General features: G+C 38.8%; 1 protein-coding gene across 2 annotated transcripts in view; it reads left to right on the top strand.

Moving 5' to 3' along the window:
- Nucleotides 1–9,517, top strand: part of CNTNAP5 (contactin associated protein family member 5) — a 298,904-nt gene extending 289,387 nt beyond the window's left edge. For both annotated transcript variants that reach the window (XM_057430057.1, XM_057430056.1), the window contains exons 22-24: nucleotides 882–1,100; nucleotides 6,862–6,933; nucleotides 7,938–9,517. In XM_057430057.1, coding sequence (XP_057286040.1) covers nucleotides 882–1,100; nucleotides 6,862–6,933; nucleotides 7,938–8,134 — 488 coding nt within the window. In that variant the 3' untranslated portion in view covers nucleotides 8,135–9,517. The remainder of the gene's footprint in view (nucleotides 1–881; nucleotides 1,101–6,861; nucleotides 6,934–7,937) is intronic.
- The last annotated feature ends 11,383 nt before the right edge of the window (nucleotides 9,518–20,900 follow it).

The raw sequence follows: 20,900 nt of genomic DNA, 5'->3' as shown, positions 1-20,900 counted from the left end.
GAAGGAAAGAAAAGATGCCTTCACTGTCCTTCACTGACTTTCCCAAACAATCTTTGATATTAAAAATTTTGGAACTAAATAAAAAACAGCTTTGAATTGGCTTTCTCTCGTGAAATGTAAATGAAAACAGACCAACAGATAAACTAATCGTGCTTTGTCATCTTCAGGCTGGAAAAGAGCATGGAGGTATTGGTTTTGATTTTTATTTAGCTAAATAGAGGTACGGTTTTGCTTTTTATTTTATTAGTGGAATGGGGCTAGCAGAGGGAGAGCCTGACTCATAACCCTGCTTCCTAGGAACTGATTATAAAAATGTAGTAACATGATTAGGTGCATCAGGAAAGCAAGATGACTCTTGAAGAAGGGTGGAAGCCTGTATTAGCAAGCCATTCAATATTAGGCCACATGAAGCATTTTATAATAGACAATAGAGAGCAGGCTTTTTCATTAAAAGAGTGGAGATAGAATGTCTTGAATATATGATCCATATTTGTGAAACTGATATTAATAGAGGCAAAAAAAAAAGTTAAAAGAGCATGATTCCCAGGATCCTGTGATATTTAGTGTTGCTGGTTTTACTGTTTAGTATTGTTCTTGCCATACTTAGCAGCTATGATGTGTTACATATTGTCCAGACAGTAAAGAAGCATAATCTAGATTTTTATGTCTGAGCCAACTTGATTCATTGTAAGTAGCATTATAGAGGAAGTTCTGGGAATGGGAACCTCCTGGGTCAGGCCAGGGAGAACTTGTAGGCTTCCTGAACAATTGAAATTGGAAGAAGTAAAAGGGGTAGATAAGGAAAGAAAAAAAAATATATATTTTTTTTAATGCTTTCCTGAAAGAGAGAATTCCCAGTGTGTTTTTCTGTTGTACTGTAGATAGTTTATCACTGGACCCTGAAGTATCAAAGGCAAATGTCTACGGTTTCACTGGCTGCCTGTCCTCTGTTCAGTACAACCACATTGCTCCCCTGAAAGCTGCCTTACGCCATCCCAGTATTGCTCCCGTGACAGTCAAAGGCTCCTTGACTGAATCCAGCTGTGCATCCATAATGGAAGCTGACGTGAACACAGTAACCACAATATATTCCTCATCAGGTATGTCTTGCCAAGAGGGGAATGGGGAATTTAAAGAATATTCTAGAGTGAGGTTTCCTTCCTTTCTGCTGTCAAGCAACTGTGATAATATAAATATTGAAACTGGGAAAATGCCTTTTCTCTCAGAATTAGGAGTGTTGAGGATGGGTGTTAGGATTAGCCAAGGCCCCTTTAAAAGTCATTTTACTAAAACAAAGTTCCTAGATTGTCTAAAACATGCCTAGAACACACAAGTTCCCAAACCGTAGTGAAAACAGCATTCTAAATATGGTTATGCACCTGATTTGCCATTTCTGTCCACTACAGACAGATCTAGTGCTGCAGATCTCAAACAAGAATATAAATGTTACAGATTCCATATCCCACATGTGATGAAGCAATAGGAGTCATACAACAAACAAGCTGAATTTGTTCCCACCCTAGCAGACAAAAAAACTCCTTGTACAAAGCCCTTAACACATGTGCGTGACTTCCATTGAATTGTACTTTATTCTCTCAGGCTAAAGACAAGCAGCACTACTTGAGCATTACCAGTAAGATGATCCCAGTAGTTCGTATATCTTTTGCAGCCCTGAAACTATCCTCTGGGAATCTTAAGTATTTTGCATATGTGAATTTGTATGCAGAGAAGGAAACTCAGAGCAGCTGGAAGTGTTGTCACCAAATCAGGGGCAATCAAGTTGCTGCTTTAGTCACCAGTGGATGTGGGAGAATTCTTAATGACTAGAAAGGGGTAAAAATTAAGGGCTGTTTTTTGCCCCTTGACCTATGAAACCACTTTCTCTTTTCTGATAATAAAACTGCTTTAGATCATAATATGATTCCTCTGACATTTGTGCTTCCATCAAATCCCCATTTCCTGCAGCTTCTGCCTAAGATATTCAGCAGGAAACAAATGATGCTATTAGCATTCTGCATAGGGAAAAAGGCCTGATTACTCTGGAGGGTGGCTGCAGTGTGTGTGCGCTTCTTCCCACCTGCAACTTTCTTCTCAACACCCAGACTTGTTAAAGGTATCTGCTCTGGCGCACAGAAGAAACGTGTCTTGTAAATACCGAATGGGCAATGATACTGAAAACAGGAACTCTTTGCCCTGAGGTCTGTCACCTCAATGATCTAATTTTTCCGAGGAGGAGAACATGAGGCTTAGAACTGCAGGACAGAGCACAGCAGAGTGTAGCAAATTTATACTTAAATATTTAAAGCTTATGATCAGAAGCACTCTATTGAAGGTTAAGCATGGTTGCATCAGAAATGCAGAATTATTATAAAAGCTCATCCCTGTCTTTGCCACTTTGTGCTTTAAAATTATTTCCTCTCAATATGATGAATTGACTGACACTATTGCCTCACTGTTCACAGTGGATTTGATTAAAGACTGAATAAGATCTTTAGAACAAGTTAATTCTGAAGACTTCATGTCTTTATATGCTATAGTAATAGCACCGGGTGGTAGATTTTTGTTAAAAAAAAATTCCAATTTGTAGCAAATTATGCTTTGTATAGATGTACTTGAGAATTGCATTTATACGTAGGAAGGACACATTTTAAGAAATAAAAAGAAGACAGAGTTAAGTATTAACTTTCAAATTTACTGCTCATATCTCAATCCATCAGTTCCCAATTTCTCATTATTGGGTGTCTGAGAAGAAAAATAGAACTTCAAAGCTAACTGTACATGTCTGTGTCAATTTTCTAATGTACAGATACAACAAAAAAGCCCTGTAGGAAATCTCTCTTTAAATGTGTGAAGAAAGCTCTCTATATTTATAACTTGAAAGCAATTGAAGTTTTTCCTTCAGAGAGGCATACATGTTGTCTTAAAGAAAGTTTCCTAGCAGATGGATATGGAATAAAATCCATTGACTCATGGCATAGTTATCCTTACACACTCTTTCTGATTAGGAAACACAAAAGGCAAGGTCACTTACTGTGTTTTGGTATTTAACAAAGACCTGCAAACAACCTTCTTCCTTGCTGAGGTTTTGATATTCTGAACTCTGTACTGATGGCATAGGTATAATAGACTTTTACTATGTTTTTTTTTTAAATATTAAAATGCTGTAAATGCCAGAGCAGATTCAGCTGCAGGAATGATGGAGTTTTGAGCGTCTGTCTACTCCAGCTGAAGAGTATTCATGCATTTAAAGAAAAAAAATGCCAAAAAATTTCATAACTCAGAAACTACACAGAAAAATTTTCTTCTGAAAGGCAGCTTAAACAGTGCATGTCCCTGTCTCAGTGTGCTAGCTGTGCTGGACCTGGTATTTCCAAACAAGTAGGAACTGGCCAAGGATGTGCCAGGAGAGCTTTGACTTTAGCACTTTTGAGATGGTAGAGTTCAGAAATCTGAGAGGAAGTTAAAAAATCAGAAAGCATGACTGCAACCCCAGAATTAAGGAGAACAACCTTTGACCTGGTCACAGAACTGCTTAGAAGAATCCCATGTGATACAGCCCTGGTGAGTAGAAGAGTTCAGGAGAGATGGTTCAAGGATCACCTCCTCCAAGATTTAGAATGGTCCATCCCGCTGAGCAGGAAATCTAGCAAAAGCATCAGGAGGCCTAGAGAGGTTGTGATGTCTTCATCCTTGGACATATTTAAAACCCAAATGGATGCACCCCTGAGAAACTTGCTGTATTGGACCCTGATTTCAGAATGGGTTTGGACTAGATGATTTCCAGAGGGTTGATTCACACTGTAATGTCATCAATTTTATCTAAAAGGACAAGGATGTCCTGTTGCAGCCTCAATATGAGACATAGTATTGCTTTTCCTTGGCTTCAGAGCTTGTGTTCCCACTGGTTATGGTTCTGTCACATGCCATCTGCTCCACTGTAAAAAAAACCCTCATCTTATCATATGCTGATTTTATTTCTCAGGCAAAACATAATTCTTAAGGCGTGTGTCTGTTGGCCTCCATTCTGAAACTGATCTCCAACATTTGTTCTGATTTTCTCAGTGCTTAAATTCTGGTATCAGCCACCAAAAAAAATAATAGTGCTTTAATAACATTAAATGTCAGATCTTACATAATCTTTTAGGCATGAATGACATTTTACATAATTTTAAAGGTAGAAATTTGGTTTCATGTATTTTTCATAATAGTTAATAGTCTTTCAAGACTCTATTTGACTAATGCCATGCACCAGATGGAGATTTTTCTTAGTACAAGAAGACTGATGTTCAATAAATTAATTATTATCATAACTGATTTCACTGGCACCAGCTGAGGGCAGGTGAAAGTTAAATCACCTTGAGTCTAAAATAATGGCTACTCCCCTCTTCTAGTTTGTGGAAAAAAATAGGCTAACCACGCTGTCCATCTTTGACAGCCATCTTAAATTATAAAGTGTTGGGGGGGAAGGGAGTGTGACTAAATGAAAAGAGCCTAAATTATAGTTTTAATAACTCTGAGATACCGAAAAGTAAAGATTAACCTACCCATGATATACAAAGTTATGAGAACCTTGATCTAATTTTGAATTTGTCCCTAATTTGATCCTAGTCTCAAAAGCTTGAGATTAGGCTAAATAACCTTCAGATTTTTCAACCTTACCTTTTCTATGATGCTATCTGTATCTATGTGTAAAACAACAATTTTTATTCCCAGTCTAGTCCCACAAATGTAGTAAATGAGATGAAGCATTGTCACGACTATTTGTTTCTTAGCAATATCACTATAAGCACCCAAGATCCAAGCAAGGACCCTATTGTAAATAGTTCTCAACCTGAGTGGCCAAATCTGTCACTGGCAATTACTGTTCATGTTGATAATGGATGTACTGGAGGTGTTCAGCTGGGAGGCGGAAGTCCCTTTTCTGCCTGTAGCTCAGTCAATGAACTGAAGATATGGGGAACCCTGACTTTTCAGTATGGATGCATGTTGTGGTTTAAGTCCAGTCAGTAATTCAGAACCACATAGTTGCTCGCTTACTCCCTCACTTCCTCCCGCGCATTCGCAGAGGGATGAGTAGGAGAATTGAAAGAATGTAACTCCCACAGGTTGAGATAAAAGCAGTCCAGTAACTAAGGTATAACACAAACCACTGCTGCTACCACCAATAACAATAATGATAAGGGAAATAACAAGGGAATGGAATACAACTGCTCACCACCTGTCGACCGATACCCAGCCCAACCCAAGCAGTGACCTAGCCCTTCCAGGTAACTGCCTCCAGTTTATATAGTGGGCATGATGTGCTGTGGTATGGAATACCTCTTTGGCTGGTTTGGGTCAGATGTCCTGTCTCTACTTCCTCTTGGCTTCCCTTCCTCCCTGGCAGAGCATGAGACTCAGAAAGTCCTTGGTCAGACTTAACATTACTGAGCAACAACTGAAAACATTGGTGCTATCAGCACTGTTTCCAGGCCAAAAATAAAAAACACAGCACTGCACCAGCTGCTGAGGAGAAAAATGACTGCTACGGCTGAACCCAGGACAATGCGTTTGTTGTGAAATCCTTGCAAGCCTAAAACTAGCAGTAGCATTTCACTGTTTAAAACATGAAAGCCTCTTTGAGGCTGGTGCCTTCTGCACATCTTTGGGGCTGGTATCGGTGATACAGTGCTCCCTTTAAGAACCTAAATAGCCCAAAGCCACCATTATTACAAACTCAGCACCTCCTGATACACAAATATAATATTGTTGCTTATTTCAATTAAAAAACATCTTCTTCAATAATGAGATACCAAAATGTGGCTGCATCAGCTACTAAGGCAAGGATGCTCAATTACAATAAACTTTGCTCTCAGTTAGGCTTCCACCCTTTGCATCAGAAAGATCAGTTTGGCAAAACAGTGTAATATACTGCAATGACAGTCATCTGTAACTCCCATATACATTCTGTGTATGATAGCCTGGAGGCTTGTAAAGGGGAGAAACACAGATAGGAATCTCATCAAAGGAGGATAGGCTGAAAGGAAAAAAACCTGAAGGTTCAGAAAAGCTGGATTCAAGTAGCAATAGAAAACAGCATTTTTAAAAACATGCAGGACACTGTCATAACTCCATTAACTTCAGGGAGGGCTTGATATCTCAGGGCTGGATCTGGGTTTGAAATGGTCAGAATGTAGACTGTTTGGCCCAGTGTTTCAACAGTAGTAATTTATAGATAAGGTACAAGATCACTACAACATCAAGGAGCTTTTAATATAGGAATTAATTTCTGAGTCCTCTCTGTTTTGAATCCAATTTGACCACTGCATTTCTGCAACAGAAAGAAGAACATCACTTCCAAGAAGCTGTCCCAGTCAGAGACTGTTTCTCTGCTTTATGGAATTAAATTCAACACATCTTCATCTACAAACATAGGTCAGGTCTATATCTGTCTGCCATGCAGTCTTCCTTTCCTTTTGCTTCTTTCCGATATTGTTTCTTAGGTTAAAAAAAAAAAAAAAAAAAAAAAGTAGAAAAAAAGCTCTGACTGAGGAAGTCTCCCAGTGGGCTATTTCATTCAAATGTCTCTCTGATTCTTCTACTGATAAACTGAAACAACACTTTCAGATATTAGTGTGAGCCTTTCTGTTTCCTTTTAAGTACACCTTTAGCAGAATTTGTTCCTGAAGATGAAGAAGGAAATTGTCCCGCAATCTCACTTTTTCAGAGAGCTTTCTGGTTTTGTTCTGCAAACCCCCAAATCATATCTTTTGAAAACAGATCAGAATTCATGAGGGTAAGCGGATGCTTTTATTTAAGCCACAGAGAAAATTAATATAATTGATACAGAAAATAAGTCCTGTTTTGTTTAACCAACTGCAGATCCCTTTGGGAAAACAGATGAAAGAGAGCCTCTCACCAATGCAGTCAGAAGTGATTCAGCTGTGATTGGAGGTAACTTCCTTTTTAAAATGACAATTGAAAAATAATCCAATTCAAGGTTTTTGTAGTCTCTTTCAGGTCTAGTAGTTGGTGTGTTTATTAACACAAATCTGTATTAAGATAGGCACCTGCATTATGGGTAAAGCCAATAGTGACAGTACATGATGTTGGGCATCACCCAAAAAGTAATTATAGATTCTCAAGAGCATGAGCCTTCTAAAATATAACCATATAGTCAGTCTATCTGCCTGCTTGAGCAGGGGATTTGGACAAGATGACCTCCAGAGGTCCCTTGCAATTTCAACCAATCTCTCATTCCATGTAAGTCTGTGACCTAAAACCCAGCTAATTCGTAATTGTTCTACACACTACTCTGATGAGAGTATCAATACAGCATTCAAATTCACATTCCTGTATTTCTTGAGCTCTCTTTTTTCCAAACTGGTGGTGTAGTGGAACTTGCTAGGTTATATAGAAGCATTTATATACTACAGAAAATTGTCTTCATAGCTTCATGTATGGTTTTCATTTTCCTTGAATAACCTGCAAGGCAATTTATCTCTGTTTATTTTATAGGATGCCCTGTAGGGATCTGCCTTTGATAATATCTAGAAGCTATAAACCAAAGTACAAGACTTATGCAAGGTTTCCAGAAATAACACAAAAGAAAATATGACAGATCAGGAATCTGAATGAGCATACAGATCTGTTTGTTTTGTTTTTTTTAAAACGAACCCACTGATCCAGCTTTGCTTCCTGTTAAAGCAGAATTTGTCTGAAATTAGAAGTCCATTGCATCAATGCTTGCTGTTTAAGTCTTACTTAAGATGACAAAATAGAAATAAAAGCTACCAGGGAGTATGGGATAGAGACAGAATATTATCTACAGACTCACATGAGTGATCTAGCATATCCACTAGCTGTTGTGCATTGCTAATGTATTTTTGAGGTGACTGGGGGGTTTGTTTTGGTTTTAATTTTCACTCTTTCTACCCTTCTTTTTTTACCCTGTCCAGGTGTAATAGCAGTCGTGATATTCATCATCTTTTGCATCATTGCCATCATGAGCAGATTTCTCTATCAGCACAAACAAGCACATCGAAGTAGCCAAGCAAAGGAGAAGGAATACCCGGAACACCTTGAGAGCTCTTTTAAAGCTGACATTGACTTGCAGAACACAGTGAGCGAGTGCAAACGGGAATATTTCATCTGATGGACAATGAAATTTCTTCTTACTTTCACTCTTCTAACCTTCCTTCCTTTATTCCTTGCTCTCTTTTTGTAATCTTTTCTTTTTTTTTTGAACCCTCATTTTTTGCTAACTCCTTTTTCATTTGGAAAAGACTGCCCTGCACAGCAAACACTGACAACACAGTGCCTCAGTCTGCACAAGACCCTGGCAGTCACAGTTTACTCCTGCAGCTCAAGAGACCTGTTAACTCACCCTACACAAAGTAAGATCCACATGCACATCTGGTTTCTGCTGTGGGTTCCTGGTTGTTTCAAAGTCCCTTCATTTATTTCTGTTTTTCTCTGGAGCCATTTAATTCACCATTTTTACACTAGAGCTGAACTATGTAAAGTAGAGATAAACTAGCTAAACACACAGCTCTGCAGATACTGGGACAGGATAGAGGGAAAGAATGAGTCCAAACTGCCTGATTTATTTTACAGGCTAATTTACAACAATCATAAAGAACTGGCCAAATTCTCAAACAATATGTTTTGATACATATATCTATTGATTTCAGTGATGTTGCATTAATTTATACCAGTTGAGAAGCTGGTATGAGGTAAGGAAAAATAAAACCATCCTCATTAAGGTCCTTCCCACAACCTCCTGTCCTTTTACTGTAACTTTTAGGCTTATTAGTACTTTTTTCAACAATATATGTATCAACAATAAATGTCACTCCCATGCACTTCTTTCACCTCCATCTCATAAGGCTGGCTATGTAGACCCAACATACTCTAGCGTAACTCTAGCTGAAGCATGAATAGTAGCTCGAATCTCGAAGGGTTTTAGGAAGCTGCTAGGATTTAGGTGCTCTATATTTGTCTGAAATGTTAGAAATGCAGCATATATCTGTTCATGCCATATGGAGGTTTATCACATGCTGAGGTTAAATACCGTTGCCACTGTGGCAAAAAAGTACATAGACAAGAAAAAAACAAAAATATTTTAAGCTTAAACATGAGTCGCATTTTCTGCCAGTTCTAAAACAGAAAATAAATAAAATCTAACTACTTAACTTCCCCTCCAAACTACCTGAAAGATTGATTGGTATTTCATGTTTGTAGAAATTGGAATATCTTCTCCATAGCTAAATAAAGAGAGGTCTGATGTCACATCTAAAAAGGTTAATATTTAATCAACCCCGTTTACAAGGAAGAACATTAGGGAAGCAAGTTTAAAAAGATCCCAAATACTCTATGTTGAACTAATCTATCTTTTCTCCTGTTTTTCTAAAGTCTTCTGTCCTTTCCTGATTGGGAACAATACTGAAGACTCAAATCCTGCCCATTTTACTTGTGCTGCTTGTCTTCTGTGTGAAGCTAAAAATCCCTTCTTTTCAGTCACAAACATCCTAAGGGATTTTTCACACCCTGCTTGTGTCTGTGTGGCACACTTCTTTCTCAGGGCTTCTGAAGGGTATGTAGAATTTGCTGTTAAACTTGAAAGTTTCTGAAAGGAGTTAATCCAATGGCCAAGACAAAAAAGAGAAAATATTTCTCTCAATAGTCTTAATAAGAATTAATTCAAGACAATTAATTGTGCATCTGAATCTATTTCTTTGCCCCTTACACCCTTCTGAAGTCACCCCGGGGTTTCCACATGGCAACCTTTTTTACATGGATTAAAATCGGAGAAGCACAGTATGAGGTAATTACCCACAGCAAACCAGGAATGAGGTTACAGATGCAGCAGGTGCTATTTTTCCAGGCAGTGCATCTCAAAGGTAGCTGGTTATTTTTTGATGGGAGGAGGGAACGGGCAAAGAGGAATAAATAAATGGCCATTTGGATATGATGATTCTTCATTTCTTTTGGAAGACTTTATGAGAAGAGGCGTCTGGTGAAGAGAATGCAATCTTAGAATGGTAATTGTTCTCATGTGCAGAGGAATATGTGAAGCCAGCCCCATAACCAGAACTCTTAACTAAGCAATTTTATAAAGCCTTATATATCAAAATTAGTATTGGTGCCATTCTTCCTAGACAGTGGTTTAACAGCAGCTCTTTTGCCTCACGATGGCATGATACATAGCTACTTGAGAGTGTTTTTGCATGATGCAATGTTTAACAATGGACTCACTAGCTGTGTTCCCTTTATGCTGCTTGATTTTTTATGGTAACATCCTGGCAAAGTAATTCTTTTCTCCTTCATTTCTTCCTTCCCCCCACATAAAGCTGCTTTGTTTGGCATGGTGGGAAGGGAGGAATAAGCAAGCACATGGGCTCCTCTACCCATGTTTGAGTCATCTTATCTGAAACAGCCTCTGTATGACACATCTCTGAAGTCCTAATGTACTTCATTGGCTTTATCGAGAATGGAGTAATAAGAAGGGGAAAGCCATAGCCAAACTAACAGATACAGATTATCCTTCTGCTTTCATATGTGTTAGTTTCCAGAAATAAAATTACTACAAAGTGCAACAATAAAGGGCAAAGTAGCTCTAGCTGGGGAGTAGCTGGAAAAGGGAGACTGAACAATGAAGCAGAATCCTTTCATTTCTCAAATGACTAAATTACTTTCAGACATCTTGGGCCTAATTCTGCAAGACACTGGGCTTTCTCTAGGAGGATCAAGTTCCCATCACCGACTGTAGGTATTGTATTGCTGCACACATTTCAGATAGAGCTCAGTGGCTCAGTCCTAGGCCAGAGAGCAGGTGTAGTGGCATGCTGGGTGCAAGCTCAGACCTGGCAAAACAGTTTAAGCGATCTGTTTGTCCATGTTTCCTTATGGTCATTTAATATAGCCCAGGCTGGTAAAGCTCCTTGAAAATTTAGCTACATTGTTGTGTCTCTGTAAAAAGAAAGAACTGCACATACTTACGTTAGGCACTGGAAATTCTTGTTTACCAGAAGATACTTGGACAGTAACAGCCATGCTTTTAAAGACATTTAGTCATGCAGAGTCTGAGTTGGATACCTCAAAGGACTGTCTGAGAATCCTGGTGTCTGGCTATAGGAAACAATTGAAGGCTTTCTGTCAGAAAGCTAAATTCCACTAACTTTCACTAAGGCATATGCTGCACCTGAGTGAAGTCTGGACTTTCAAAGGAATTTATACTCCTAAGGATGTAGACCAATGCTTAAGTGACTAAACAAGATGAACACTTGACTCTAATTAATTTCGGCTGGGTTTCTGCTTCTGTCTTGCTGTGAAATGTTTTAAAATACTACAAGACATTTAAATACCTTTGGAAATTGAGTCCCATTTCCCTTTTGGAAATAAAATATTGGTCCTAAGTAAGTCACCTGTGTAATTTGCAGTAAGTATTTCATCTGTCCTTATTTACTCACTAGAGACAAGACTGAGTATTTTGAGTAAACTTTTAGCACATACACTTCCTCTTATTTTTCTTGTTCTTGCAGTGGCACAACACTTAGGACATATCTGCGGTGAAAACAAAGACAAACAGCAGACAGGCTTTTTACTCATAATGGCTAAACCAGGATTCTCATGTGGATGAAGGTACCTGTGAAAACAAGCCATTTAGGCTGATAACAAATGTTACCCAATTGTGCTCAGTCATGAGACTCCCCTGACATTTAAGTTAAAACCAATAGCCAAAAGGCAAACACGAGATGATTTCTCTCTGCTTTATTTTGACCTGATGTAGCCAGACTTAACCCATCCTTTTTAGCAATTGCTCAGTTTTTACAGCGTAAATCAAATCCTTATTTTAATTAGATGCTTGTCTATATTAGAATATAGCTGATCACATATTTAGCACATTAGGGAGGAGCAATCAAGACATCATATAGTTTCACAATGGTGAGGGGATATGAATCTTCTTCTAATGAAGTCGGCTATCGATTTTGCTGAACATAAGATTGAATCCTAGACCTATAAAAGCATTTGAAGTTTACTTTTATCTGAGTCCTTTGGGTTTGTTTCATTTTGAATTTGGTTTTACAAGGTACCTGTTTTACGCTTGTCATCCAGTCCTGTTCTGTGGTCAGTGAGGACAGGGAAAATACCTCAGATATCCTTGAAGATAAAATTAATCACTCTCTACAGGTGCATTTTTCTCTCCATTGATTATAGAGTCAGGGTAGGCTCCTGGCAACAGGTTAGCTACTTCTAGCAGAATTTGCCTACATAAAGGAATTTTACACTAGTCTTGCAGCTCCAGTAGACACATCTGAACAGGTCTTAAAAGAGACTTTGTTTTTATTGAGATGCTAGCTGGGATAAAGGGTGGACACCACCTAGCATCTAAAATTACAGTAGATATCTCTGCTTAGGAAATATATGCTTCTATTTATAGCCGAATACATGAGAAAAAAGCACCCATTTGAGTTTGTGGCCATCCTATCAGTAACCTGTGGGGCATGGGAGAGGACAGCTCTCCTTCCAGTCTATTCCAGATCCAAGATCTGAAATCTATTCATCGCCTCAAGTGGGAGCATTGGCAGATAGTATATATTTAGACAAATCTACACAGATTCCATAATCTAAACCTAACTCAGCTTCCTAAAATGCCTTTCTAGCCCTATGTGTCTTGCACCATTTGAGAAGATATAGAATATCTCTGCAGCTCCAGTAAAGATGCAAGTCTTCAGTCTGCCGTGTCTTGCATCTGGTGGCCCTAAGCCTTGCTTGTCTGATACCTGTTGGCTTTTCAAATTACAGTAATCGCTCATCCAGAACCCCAAAGTTTTCTCTGAGATGAATCACTGAAAAAATCCCATCTTCAGAACAAAATCAGCCTTCCTTTTCTATTAGTGTAAGCCAATCAGTTGAAGTGTGTGTTTCACCTCAGCTTAACAAGAGTGTAACAGGAGGCAGAATTTGACCCCTTTGTGGTCCACCACCTCATGCCATTATTGTTTGTTGCTGTCACCTACACAAAGCTTACACTAAAGAAGACCAGTTTCAGTTATTTTCTGCACTGTCAGCTTTTCACAGACACAAAGGGATTTGGGGTTTTTGCTTTATTTTTTAAACTTATTGTTCAGAAAGTAACACTTTGTAAAAGATTTGCACAAAAGCCTTGCAAGGCTAAGAGAAGTGCTATTTCAAAGTTTTCATGCATTTTTGTAATGCCTACAGTTACATCCCTGCCAAACCAAGGGTCTTATCCATTGTTTTGAGATTGATGGGAGGCCTCTTGGTTGACTATAGTTAGGGCTGCACCATGCCCTTGGGAGGTTTGGGGGGTTTTCTTCACAAGTTACAAAGCTTCAAAGCATGAGTTTTTCCTTTTGGTTCTGCACTTTACTGCACTTCCTTTCCCAGTGAGAAGTTCTCCATGTCCCCTTTTGGTGTAGGCATCCCCATATTCCATGCTCCTTTTGTACATGAAATTCTAAAACCACTCTTCTTTTGGGTCTGAAATAACTTTGTTTATTTTAAGTCATGCATATAGGATATTTGGATATTTCTATGTATTGGTACTTAATTTTTGTGATCTTTTGCACTAATTTACTCTGTCAAATATAAAAACTGAAAAAAAAAAGCACACTTTCTGGTGAACTGTTGTAATTTGTAAGCTCTTTGTTTGTTGTTTGTAGTGTACTGAGTCTACAAGCCGAGCTAAGGAAGGATTAAGGCAACAGTTTGTGTTGACAGTGTCACTCTATATGTAGCTCATCTCTGTTTTCTTCTCTTCTTTATTTTTGACATGTGCTGCTATCAAATTGGTGGTAGGAAGCAGAGGATCTTGTGTTACAATTCTAATTAAGATTATTCAGTCGCAGAAACCAGGAATTCAAAAAAAATTGCATAATTTTCAAAGGGACACCCAGGTATTCTACTAGAAGGGAGACTGCACTCCACCATGGAGGAGATGTAGTGGCCTGCAAGTGGTGACCTGTAAGGGGAAATGGGAACATGAACTCTGCAAATTGCAAATATGATGACGCAGTGGAAGAGGCAAAAGCTCTCAGAAAATTTATGCTGTTGGAAACCAGGCGTGGTAACCATAAGGTGGGTATGAGGGTTTTAAGACTTTTTCTACAACTCACTTTTGCCATTGAGTGAGTTACTGGTTAGCCTGCCAAAACATAGCCTTAATTGTCCTGATGGCTTGTAAAGTATAAGAGATATACTTCAAACATGGGAGAGGATTTCAAACCTATGCCTGATGCTAATCTGAATCTCTCCAGTTAGAATCTCCCTGATACCCCCAAAAAAATTGGGGGTGATTTCCCTCAAACAATCGTAACATTTAATGAAATGTTGGGTACAACAAGTGATCCAAAGAATGGTGTTTGCTTAGAAACTCTCCTCTTCCCATCCCTCCCTCACTTAGTATGCTTGTGGCAGCTTTTTTCAAAACTACTGAGTGCTGTTTGCATTATAACATTTGCTTCTTGATATGCTGGTCATTACTCTCCTCATGGATTTCAATCCCACAACCCTCAAAAGTCTGTCTGATAGGGTTTCTGCATGGGAAATTACTCACTTTTGCATGCCATTGTAGTTCTTTCTTGCATCATTTAGGCAAACCATTTTCTGATGCGTTTTGTCATTGCTGACCATGCTGAGCAGATGTATCTATCATTAAGAAAGAAAACTGATTGCTTCTGAGGTAAAGCTTAGATACAGGCAGTCACAGCCTCACATTTCATTCACGACACAGAGGAATATTCTGATACCCAAGCTCGCTCTATGAAATTCCAGATAAGGTTAGGAGAGCAAGCAGGTACATGATTTTTCAGGCATCCAACCATAAAAATATTTGCTTTGTAAGTTTTGCAAATTAAATATTTTACATAGACCATTGTATTGAGAAGCTAAACACTATACTACCAGATCTACTTTGAAACTCACTTTGTGAAAGAAACAGAGAGAGCTTCAGACCTGGCTGTAATCCTGTTGAGGTCAATGTAAATACATCACAGATGAATTTAGCCTTGGATTGCCCTAGGCAAGGGCAGTGATGATCTCCTGCAAACTGGGGCTGACATGTACGAATTCAAGGCAGGACCTTATAATCATCATCCCCGACTGCTGTCAACAAGAGTTGCAATCACTTCAATTGTGTGTGTCTTCTAGCAGAACTGTCGGTAAAACTTGAGAATAAGTCTTATGAGGAACCACTGAGAGAACTGGGGTTTTTTAGTCTTGAGAAGAAAAGGCTCAGGGGGAAACTTACTGCTCTCACAACTACCTGACAGGAGGATGTAGTGAGGTGGGGGCCGGTCTTTTCTCCCAAGTAATAATCAAAAGGACAAGAGGTAACAGCCTCAAGCTGTGCCAGGGGATGTTTAGATTGGATATTAGGAAATATTTCTTCAAGGAGATGGTGATCAGGTATTGGAACAGGCTGCCCAGGAAAGTGGTGGAGTCACCATCCCTAAAAGTGTTCAAAAATGGTGTAGCTGCCCTCAGTGACGTTTTAGTGGTGGACTTGGCAGTCTGGGGGTAATGGTTGGACTTGATGATCTTAAAGGTCTTTTCCAACCTAGTTAATTCTATAATTGTGATTCTATAAAGCAATGAACTTCATCTCCACTTAACCATGACATGACATAAGTCACCTTCAGGAGTTTCTGGAAATGTGTGCAGGGGGAAGGATAGTCTGTGGAGGTGTGTTGCCAACCAACATGTGAGCCTACCCACTGATTTTGGAAGGACGTTATGGGATTTTAATGGAATCCAACCCGGATGGACTGTGGTAAACTGTATCGTATTTGAAAAATGAAGGTGCCCTAAAATCAGAAAAAAAAAAAAAAAATAGAAAAAGAGAAGCTTCCCAGGCTGTGAAATCTGAGATTAAATATTTGTAATAAAAAAAATGGCTCTGTCTACAGATGAGCCCTTCATCATTCATTTTACTTTATTCTACTCAAATTATGTTAAATAAATCTCTCAGAACACTGCTCATTTCAGTAGCAAAGCAAAAAAAAAAAAAACTTTTTTTTTTTTCTTTTAGTGGTCTGTTCAAGGATAATGCAAGGGTCTCTCAGTTACAGTAAAAAGCAAAATGGAGATTTAGATTATTCCCCTTTCACTATCTGGTTTTCTGAAGAGAATTCCACAGGACGTTGCCTCAGTCCAAGTCAGTTTTGTAGACAATGTAACATGTCTTCACTGTTCTGGGATTGAAAAAAATTAGCCTTAGCTTCTTTTGTTTTCTATGGTTACTGTTGTACAGAAGAAAGACTTAAACTGTAAGTAATGTATATTTAATAAAAAGAGACTTTTTGTATGATTTTGTGTGGAAGACAAATGCCTCCTCTTGTGTTTTTATTTTGTCTTCTTGCTGAGTGGACATTAAAAAGTGCTGATTATGGGAAAACTGATTTTCAGGCATTTATATGTTAACTCTAAGCCAGCAGATCTGACTCGATATTAATAAAAGATGAAGTGCCCACAACCTGGATTGATTTCAGCTATGGCTAAAAGTTATTTTTAGAGGATATCTGGTCGACACCTACATCCCTGATATAACTGATTAATGCTGGTTTGCAGCACCTATCCAAAAGCCTTAAGGGGTTAAAAGTCATGTGTGCAAATGTCCTTTAGTTCTGGTTAGAAAACATGCCTAGTCGTAACTTTCCAGGTATCCATGCACACATACATGTGCATGCACACTAATACTGTTTTCCCAGCCTGCCATGGATAAACAAGCATGTCCTGCCTCATCCATGTATTCCCTCATGGAACAACCACTGATTATCTTTTTCCTTCTCCATGGAAACTGAGCACATAAATCTCTTAGTCTCCTCTGAAAATCAGTCTTTGATACTATCGACCAAGGGTCAGTAAACACTGACTTAGAAAATAGCAGTTCTACTAAGTACAGAGGAGATTTTTTTTTAAAGAGTTTCGCATGCTTGAATTCAGTACAATCCTCATTCTAACCTTTCAGTGCATAGACATTCTGTTTCAATCATCCAAAGGCTTTTATATTAGCAAAGGAGCTGTGGGTCTCATTATCTTAGGAACTTCTCTATAAGTCTTATTTTTCCCCTTAATTTCTGGACAGACTGCCAACCAGAAGGCAGGGTTAACAAGTGTTTATAGTCCTGCATGGAGGTATGCTATCTGGCAGGACAGCTCTGCAGTACCTACCTTGGGTTCTGCAGGCAACATTGCACAAGTGCCCATCTCACAGGGCTGATCCAACCTACTACAGGTTTCCCAGTCCTCAGTCAGCTATGCAGTATGCAGACACAAAGCCATCTTACCCATCATCACCCTCCTAGTGTGCCTTTGTTCCTGATATCACTTGACTTAGCAGAAACTTCAAGTTACAATGAATTCCACATCAAGTTACTTTTCTCAGGAAAAGATGAAGAAGGAAGAGCAATACCAATATAAATCTTACAGCCTTCTACTTTCATAGCTAATAGAGCAGGAACAGTAACCTTATGAAGTCCTTTAAGTACTGACTCCTACAATTTTGTTTTTAATCCAACCCTTGGTAATTAAGTTTGTATGGCTTACAGTCTGGAATGTCACTGTGACTTGTTTTCTGAGTGCAGAGGGATATCATTTTTATTTTACTCTTGTTTAGCACTTTTGGTGCCTGCTTTAGCCTACTCCATGACTTTTTCTTTTTTTAATTCATTATGGTTCTTTCTGTCTGAACTCTTGTGTGATGAGTTACTGTTCAGAAGGCTGCATTAAACAATTTCACTAGTGTACTGGAAATGCATATGTCTATTTGATGGCCTGGCAAAACATCATTAATCGCAGTTTAGGACTAGTTAGTAAGTTTCGGAGGAGGGGGACAAGACACCATGCTGCATTGCCATCAAATTTCCCTTTTCCTCAGCAACTGCTGTAATTTTCTATGCAGCAGAATTCAACAAAACAAAAAACAAACAAACAAAAAAAAAAAAAAAAAAAAAACAAAAAAAAAAACAAAACAAACAAAAAACCAAAAAAAACCACACACCTTTTTTTTGCAGCATCCACAGGAGCAACAAAAGTTTCATTGAAAGCTTAAGTCCTTCAACCAAAACCCATTGACACCTATATATAGGCAAATATCATTAAGAGAGCACTGCTGTGAAAGAAATGCAGGAGAACACTGCTGTAGTTAGCTGTGGTATTTTTTGGCTTTTTCCCCACAGCATGAGTACTGGGCTGCTGCAGTCAGTGATGATTTTTCTATACCTGTTAGCCTAGCAAGAAATCATAAAAAGCAGCCATACAAGGTCATATTGTTCCTCCAGCCTCCCATGGTGGTGATGCCTGTATTTAACTCTTCTTAGCCTGAGATCACTGCTAGCTTTTTCTCAAAGCCTAAGCTAAATAGCCTTTGCTTCAATTAGCCTTTGCTTCAATTTAAGGCCATTACAGCCCACCTCATTCCTAAGGGAATGGAAAGAACAGCTCAATCCCTTCCTGTCATCTCTTTTTAATAGCCCTTTTTCTCTTTTTAACAGCTATATTATCTCTCCAGCTTCCCACACACTTCAACCTTCCTTGTTTTCAGACAAACCAATCCCACTTCCCTTACACCTTTTCTTGCATTTTTCTAAACCTATACAATCACAGAAAACAGACTAATAAGAACTTGATGTTTAGTTTTACCATCTGGGGTGTCAGAATTCACTGTAGCATAATTAATCTACAGAAGATTACATTTTTCCTCCCCAAAATTTATTTTCCTCAGCCCTAATCCATGCACCCATCTACAACAAATGTCATCAGAACTCTGCAGTGATGTGGTCCAAGCCATGCTGCAAAAACCAAAACACTCACGGGACACCAATAGTATGATCTAGCATCTACTACTACCAGTTCACACACAGCAAGTATTACTGTGTGGCAAGAAATCTAATTGTGTGATGGATTACAGTGCTTCTGCTTCATTAGGAGGTACAAAGGGGTTGCCAGTTGTCCAAAAGACCAGTTCTTAGTTCATTCCTACTTAGCAAGGTTTCGGGCAATGAGAAATTAGGAACTGACAGGTCTGGCAGAAGATCTCTGCTTTATATTTCTCTTAGTAAGGAAACCATATATAAGTACAAGGTAGCTGCTGAACCTCTGCCATTGCTAAGGTACAGCTACAGAGAAAAGAAAAATCTTTAATGTGGCAGTGAAGTGGATATTTTGTGTGTTACAAGCTTCATCATAAAATTATGTGTAATAAACAGGAAAGAGCAGGAAATGAACAGGATCTGATAGAGCATGTGGATGATGAATGTAAGAAAGGCAACAAGCTGCTACGTAACAAATGAAAGATTCAGCATGAAATAAATAGTTCAGCTTCAATGGCCTAAGTTAGCAGTCTGCTAGCAAGTTTATGTTTAAATGAAGCATTTTTTCCTGAATGAAGGATTGTGTACTTGAGCAGAGTATTGGCCTTAGGGTAAGAATATGTGAAACATACTATGTACGTTTTAGTTCCATGTGGACATCAGTGGTAGGTGGTGGGCCTAGGAGCTGATGCCTAAAATATACTTCCACTGACTAGTGCTGGAGATTGGGTGAGAGAAAATAGCTGGCAGCTGAGGAATTTGCTATTTCTTTTAAATTTTAGATTCCACCCTAAGTCTTGCTAACGACCTTCTATTCTTTAAGGCCATCCCTCACCTGAGTTTGGTCAGGGAGTGAGAGAGAACTCAGGAGAGAAACTGTTCCTCTCAGTCATAATAAGTCACTGTAAATAGTAACACAGACAGGACTGCAGGACTTCTCTGCCCCAGGGTATATCTGAACCCATATATGTGTGTTGTCTTCCATGGGTAGGATATGCCTGAATTTTACACAAAAGACTGATAAAGACCCACAATTAAGGCATGTTTGCAAGTTATATACAAACACACACACACAGAATTCCCTGTTCACACCAAGTATAGTTAAGGACTAGGCTGTACCTTTCAAGCAGTTCCTCTGCTCATGCCTCTGCCTCATAGGGTAATGCAAAAATCTCCATTAGTTCACCCTGTCCTCCTAAAAGCCTGCAAGCTGATGTGAAAACAGAAAGACACCAGCTTCTTATAGGGAGCAGACCGTTTAAAAAGCAATAGAGAAAACACATTGTTGCAGCCTTGTCTCCCCCACCAACACTGCCAAGAATTCAGTAAATACTGCAATAATAAAGATATTGCAGAAGGAAAGGATTTTTATTTTTCATTTCAAAAGCAGATTGCTGTGCAGGACTCTTACAGTCTGATCCAGAGGCTCCTTCTCAGCATCACCAAGTTGAAAAAAATGTACCCAAAAAGGAAAGGCTAGTAAAGGAACTCCATCTATCAGTGGAGGCAGACAATGGTCCTGGGCTCTGAAACCCAGCACATCACTTTGGGAAACGACTATGAGAAATAAAAACAATCAGTCACTCCTCAGGTTCAATATTGTTTTATATATGCATACTTGTCCACGTACATATACACAGATAAAATACATACACCTAAGTATGCATGTGTATATATATTCATGTATATATAAATATATATATTTACATATATGTAAGCCCCCCCTCTTGTGTCAGGTTTCCACTTTCCAGCCAGTGAAAAGTCCCCTGATCCCTATTTTCATGGAATAAGATTCCTTCCTTCATAGCTGGAGTACCTCGGTTTGCTGAGGCCAAAGAAGTGCTTCTTGTCTCTTATCCCATGAAATATTTAAAAGCCTAAATTCCCCTGTGTCATGGTTTAAATCCAGTCAGGCAATTCGTTCACTCACTCCCCCCCTTCTTTCCCTCCCCCTACTCTTGGAGGGACGGAGAGGAGAATCAAAAAGAATGCAAATCCCACGGGTTGAGATAAGAACAGTTTAGTAACTAAGGTATAACACAGATCACTACTGCTACCACCAGTGATAATAATGATAAAGGAAAT

Source organism: Pezoporus wallicus, unplaced genomic scaffold (genome assembly GCF_028554395.1).
Source record: "Pezoporus wallicus isolate ANWC-B61680 ecotype Strahan unplaced genomic scaffold, APGP_CSIRO_Pwel_v1 contig_5261, whole genome shotgun sequence".
In the NCBI taxonomy this organism is placed as follows: Eukaryota; Metazoa; Chordata; class Aves; order Psittaciformes; family Psittacidae; genus Pezoporus; species Pezoporus wallicus.
Note: the sequence above shows the minus strand (reverse complement) of the source record. Positions and strands in the feature narration are given on the sequence as shown.